This window comes from Oryza glaberrima, chromosome 10 (genome assembly GCF_000147395.1).
Source record: "Oryza glaberrima chromosome 10, OglaRS2, whole genome shotgun sequence".
Lineage (NCBI taxonomy): Eukaryota > Viridiplantae > Streptophyta > Magnoliopsida > Poales > Poaceae > Oryza > Oryza glaberrima.
This window is the reverse complement of record NC_068335.1, coordinates 2454535-2461036: the sequence shown is the minus strand read 5'-3', so window position 1 is coordinate 2461036 and position 6502 is coordinate 2454535. Positions and strand designations below refer to the sequence as shown.

Sequence of the window (6502 nt, the reverse complement as noted above, 5' to 3'; positions counted from 1 at the left end):
TATTAGCTATTTTTTAAAAATGGATTAATTTATTTTTTAAGCAACTTTCATATATAAACTTTTTGCAAAAAACCTCACCGTTTAATGGTTTGAAAAACGTGCGCGCAGAAAACGAGGGAGAGGGATTGGGAAAAGGGTGTGCCGAACACAGCCTTACTTATTAATACTTCAGTCCTAAATTTTTTTCTAACATTTCAATTCTGTCATAAATTATAAGGAACAATTTTCTCTTAGTCTGTCTTTAATGCAAGGCAGCGCTTTTGCTATAGGAAAAAGAGAGCGTCACGTTCTTTTATGTGCTGTTAGGCTTTTGTACTAGAGGTAGCATATTTGTTGGTTCGCCCAACACAACAATTAGAAGCAATCATCGGTCGATGTCTATTTGGACTTTTTGGATGACTAGCTATGCAAAGATGTAGTACCTTCATCCCTAAATATAAAGAATTTTGGTGGGACATGGCACATCCTAACACAATGAATCTAGATAAAAGTACATCCAAATTCATTGCATTAAAATGTATCAAATCTCACTAAAATTCCTTATATTTAAGGACGAAGGGGATACGAGAACTGAGATTTTGGAGATGTAATAAGCTCGAATTGCTCATAGTCATAGAAATAGGATGGAGTAAACCAATTTTGTAGAGTAATCTCTTAATTAAGGCATTCTATGTTTATGCTATCCTGAGATATGTTGGATGTTTTTTTTTTGTAATTGAGTTTGTCAAAGATACATCATAATTTGATATGCTTTCATGCAAATCGACAACATTTATAGAACATAGATCATCGAAATTCTAGTAAGCCAAAGCAAGCTAAAAGAGGACATGTGCATGCTCCAAATTCCACCACCCAACCAACCAGTTCTTAAAACCATCTAAAGTGCAATTTTTCGACAAAGAGAGTTTTATTGATCTTAGACAATTACATCAAGAGGATACAATTATTCTAAGACCACCCTCGTCCTCTGCATAGCTAGGATGCACACAGCCTATCATCTGAAGTGCAATGCCAAAATGTAAATAAATCATACTAAAAAAAGGTGGAACTAGCAACAACACAATCTCCATCATGTTATAAAACAATGGGCAAAATTACACGCAGTACTAGTAAAGTAAAAACACCATTGATATATAGTATCATTTACCAACAACAAAGCATGAAGTTCCTCAAACACGAGGAAATGTGCAAAAGATACATCACCAGCTCCATCATAGATTAATATTCATGGGCAAGTATGTGTCAAAATTCAAAAGGATTCAGTTCAGTTCATGAGGCAATTACTAGCTATACATACAACTTACAAAAGCATAAATCGTCAACTCATGGCCATCAGCGGTTTGCCCATATATACGGCAAGTAACCAAACCTTCCCATATGCCCATAAATACAACTGAGATCTGGAAATGAAGTGGCAAGTCAGCAAATTCATTTGTCACTATCAGTCACACAATTTAACAAATTTCACAAACATCAGAGTTCAAAGCCTGGATCAAGCTGTGATGATAATGACGACTTCAACGAAACAAATAACTGCATGTCTGTTCTGAGTTTAAAACCCGTAAGAAACATGTGTTCAGCTGCGCACATCAGCCTAATTAGTGCTATGACTGATAACTGGCATGCATCCAGCAAATCTATCCCTTGTTCACGCCAATTCTGGTTGAAGTTGTGCTGCCAAGTTTTCAACAGTGACGTATGGGGAAAAAAAACTCAATGAAGTCACAAGTTTACAGCAGAAAAAAAAGCATAATAATGTATATAGTAAATCACTAAATATGCCCAAACTGAAAATGACCCAAAAATTTGTTGCACACCAAGCGGCATTGCAACTACAATATTGTTAGTCTTGCACAGCGATCTAATGCAATGAAAACTGGGAGTGTACTCTAGAAACAGTACGACTTGCCAATGCACCCCCTTTGGTGTACCCATCCCAATATTATGATACACTGCTTCAAATATAACATCGATTAATACAAACAATATCCCCTGACTGCAGTTGATCAACCAACCATATCCGATGCTGTTGCATCCAGCATATTTCAATGCAAGGGTTGCAAATCAAGAGGCATCTGCCGTTACTGAGAAATCTAGTGTTAATGATATAATCCACTTTATCTGTCATAATGCTAAGATAGTTTTTTCGATCCAATGTAGTATCAATGATTCATAACTTTAGTATATAATACTGTGGTATTTCAGATAGACGGTTGCTAGTTATAAAAATAAATGATTGCACCTAGATTTGCAAATAAATGAATTGTAATTATGTTGTGGGCATATCAAATCAAACCATAATTTTGTTGGTGCCAATTTTGAAAGCATAATTTGCTACTGAAATGAAAAATATTGGTCATGGCCTGGTCCAGAATGAAGCATTTGTATAATGCTTATCCTAATGTTCAGTTCACTTTAATAGAAAGCAAGTCAGGGCATCAGTTGTTATGTCTTATACCAGGAAACCTTGAGTACATAATTCCTACAAGTCCACTTCACAATTGACAAGTGGACTAAATAAATAGAGGGTCAGCTTCCAGTTTCTACATTGGGTCATTGGCACATATCTTCATAGGCCACACAGCCACCACAACACATACAAAATGGAAGATCATGCACCAGCAATCCATCTCTGCGCCTTACCAATAAAAGTCAAAGTCTAGAACTCTAGATACCTGCAGGAGAACAATTCCATCAGTCATTCTGGTATTTACAGTCACAAAATTATATCACTTTTTTTTTGTTGCAATGCAAACTGCAACTATTATTTTCAGCATTGTGAACCACACATCAAATTTCCAAAGTTGAATAATGTAAGTATTATTACCAGGAAAAAACAAAAAGAAGAAACAGTGAACAACGATAGAGGAACAATTGAATTATTGGAACTATTCTCGAAGTTTGGCTACATCTATCTAGCAACAAAAGGTTTACTACTTCACTGCCTCATTTTGGCAGATGAGAGGCACAACCACACATAGCAGGTAGAAAGTAGAAACACCTGTTTCTAGTTCATATGTATACTTTTAAATATTTAAGAACCAATCAGTAATTACTATGTTCAAATTAAAAGTTGTCAGAGAAGCATAAGGACACCAGCCATGCATGATTACTATTGTTTGTGATTGTATACGCAACTCATTCTAATGCATATCTCAATATCTCATAAGTGAAACCTCTTTTGCTCGACAAATAGCATTTATCTTAGCATGGCACCAAAACAAACCTTACCAGTTTTTCTTAAACACACATACAGGAGATATCACAAATGTAAACTGAATAAAATTCTAAAGAGAAGCAATATTCCTCTAAAACATATGTTAGAACTATGGGTGCACAAGTTATCTAAAATTATTCTGCAGAACTGACCGTGTGTATATAAATGGACTAGAGTAATGCATCCTCAAATCTAGTAAAAAATAATTAGAACTTCGTTGACAAACAGAATGTTATATTAGAAAAAAGATAATACAAAAAATATATGTATATATTTCTTCCTGGTGCAAATTAATACATTGCTTGCAGGTGCAAATTAATTTCTTCCTGGTGATGCTTCTGACTTTTTACCCTCTTTTGACAGGACTGAACATTAATTTATCAAGTAAATAAAAACAAAATACTATGCAGTTATTTTCCATGACAAATCTAAATACTTCTACATCTTCCAATGTTCAAAATTCAAAAAAAGTTGGACCGCAAGGCTTCTAAAATGCCATCTCGCTCAAACAGGTATTGAATGAAAAAAGAAACAGTGTTACCCTCTGAAATGAGCGAGCAAATTACTTATTTGACATGTCATATGATTCAAATTCTGTGCTTTTTATTTCGTGTTTATACAACTACACCTATTAATCTGTTATGCAGTTAAATGCTGAAAACATAAGTACCTGCAACATAAGTACTTGCGTAGGGATGAATTGGCGTGATGACACAACTTTCCCAAACTTTCTTGGCCTGCAACGTATCAAGTTGGAGCATGAAGACACTGTGATCAGCCCATAGAAACATCACCTTGATATCCTGAGCATACCCCAGTTTTGTTAAATACCCTATCTTCAACCTAAACTCCGGGTTAAGAACATTCTTCAGCTCATACGTCTTCTGCAGCACCCACTTGGCAACACCTCCAGAACAGACTTTCCTCTCCCACATTTGAAGGCTGCTGCGAGACAAAGTGGCGGCGCCAAGACAATCACCTTCTGTCAGCCAGGTCTGACTGTATGGCTCGGAATCGTAGGGCCATTCAATCACGCTGAGGGTTTGCTTATCCAAATCAAACTGAAGAACGGTAAGCCAACGTTCACCATAAGCCATCCAATACAGGGCATTGCCAGCAAGTATGCCAGGATCACGAAAGAAAAACACCAAGAATGGAGCAGCTACCGAGATGAGATCACTCCATTTGCCAGACTCCGAGCAGTAAACGCAGGCGAACATCTGTGTGTTGTTGCCGGCGACGCCTACCAACACCACCCTGAAGGGGCCGTCGTCGGCGGTGGCAGCAGACAGCACTGCCCCATTCCAAATGATCTTCTCCTTGCCGTCAATCTCCGGCGGAACGGCCACCTGGCGGTGGTCGCCGGTGTCGGGGACCCACACAACGATCTCATTCTTCGCCCGGTTGAAGAGGAGGAGGCGGCCATGGCGGCAGCCGTAGAAGTGCCACTGGCCGCCCTCGTCCTCGGCGAGCCGCAGCCTGAAGCGCTCCCTTGGGATGAGATCCGGCGGGTCCAGAACGGACCGGAAGAAGGGGTACCCGAGGTAGTCCTCGAAGACGCCGATGAGGGGTGGTGGATTCCGGTGGCGGGCGCGGAAGCGGCGGTGGAAGGCGGGGTCGGTGACGAGGCGGCGCCAGCGCTTGCAGACGAGGGAGGCGCGGGGGAGCGAGGAGGGGCGCGGCGGGAGGTGGAGGAGGATCTCGGATAGGAGGTCGTCGTCGTCCGGCAGGGTCACCGGCGGCGCCAGTGAGATGGCGCGGCGATGGCGGAGGCGGTTCATCTCGCACGCAGCGTTGGGGTTTGGCTAGGGGGCGGCGGGTCGGGGTAGGCGGACGGCTGTGGGGGGAGGTGGAGCGGTGGTGGGGAAGAGCTGGCATGCCGGGCTGGCGGCGGCCAGAGCCGGCGCCGACGAACGGTGGATGGTGTGGCAAGAGATTATTGATCCGATGGTTTTAGATAGATCAGCTGGTGATCCGATGTCATTAAATCCAAACGATTAGATAATCAATAAAACTTTTATTGCAACCAGCTAAAACCAACTTGTTGTAATCCTTATAAGCCAATGTAACGTCCAGATAACTCATTGGCTGAAATTCCGATGAAACCCTTATTGGCAATCAAAACGCAGGCTAGAGATTATGGTTTTAAGCACAACTTAGTAGGTCAAACCCAATTGATGCAGCACTAAGTATGAAAAAAAAATATAATATTAGACAATCAAGCCTTTGATTGATTTTCAGGGTGGTGGATACCTTAGCTAATCTAGATTGACAAAAACAATTTAGCCGATACTGGCAAAACCCTAGAAAAGATCTAACCGATATAAGTAAATTGAATAATTGACTTAAATTAACTAAGATATATGATAAATAGGTACGCAAATATATCAACCGAACCAGAGCGATCCAAAAGATCAAAATGAACCGCCGGCGGAATGTAGGACTTACCCCTTCGCTGAAGATCAAACTGAACCGATGCAGCCCGCGTCAGGTGCCAAACTCCGCCAGTTGATAAGTAAAAACCTCATGAAAGAAGATGGTGATGCACCGAGAGTAGTTGTTTTGATCGAGAGATAGATTATAGGGACCCTAGGTATTATAGATTATAGGGACCCTAGGTCTTATAGATAAAAGGAAATATACAAGTCCTGATCGGACACTAAATAAACACTTCCTAAAGATAAAACGAAATTACTAAATCTTGCCCAATTAATAGATAGAATTAAGCCGCCATGCAAGAGTCTTCACGATTCCTTCTCGAACTCGGTCTGTTCTGGATAAGTTTTAGTCGGTTAATTGTTCTCATTCCTTAACCGAATTAGTAAAGAATCTTATCAAATTTTGGGGTTAACACCCCGGCCCCGAGAGGGGCGGATTCAGCCTTAGGCGCGGCGGAGTCTCGACAATGACAGTGTCTATACTAGAGTGGATTTGAGCTAGGGTTTTGAAGTTTTGGCTTTTTTTTTTGTGATTTTTGTTTTGGACCTTCACACTGTAGTGCATGTACATCAATCATGCATCAACCCTTTCTAGATGCTCGCATGTACTAATCATGTATCGACCTCATCTACCAGGGTTGATTTTCCATGACATGCCATGGTAAGAACGGCTTGCCATATTCGTACTTTTTTGGCATGTCCTCGGATGTCCAATGTTGCATCCCTTTCATGCGAAAAAACATGAAGGCCTAGGATATCTGTTTAGCTCCAGTGCATGACCTAAACTTTGATGAGGTATAGACATGCCAGTCAGTCTGATCCTGCAACTGACAATATGTCGATGTAG

At 40.6% G+C, this 6502-nt stretch overlaps 1 protein-coding gene across 1 annotated transcript; it reads right to left on the bottom strand.

Moving 5' to 3' along the window:
- Positions 1-2393: 2393 nt before the first annotated feature.
- LOC127752735 (uncharacterized) lies at positions 2394-5130 on the bottom strand. Its single transcript, XM_052278138.1, has 2 exons — positions 3888-5130; positions 2394-2675 (listed from the first exon to the last, which is right to left on the bottom strand). Exons 1-2 carry the CDS (start codon positions 4996-4998, stop codon positions 2668-2670), a joined length of 1119 nt encoding a protein of 372 aa, XP_052134098.1. The 5' UTR covers positions 4999-5130; the 3' UTR covers positions 2394-2667.
- Positions 5131-6502: the final 1372 nt, after the last annotated feature.

What these genes read in the sequence shown, in the direction of transcription:
- LOC127752735 (XM_052278138.1), bottom strand. Translation starts at nt 4,998, where the DNA reads ATGAACCGCCTCCGCCATCGCCGCGCCATCTCACTGGCGCCGCCGGTG.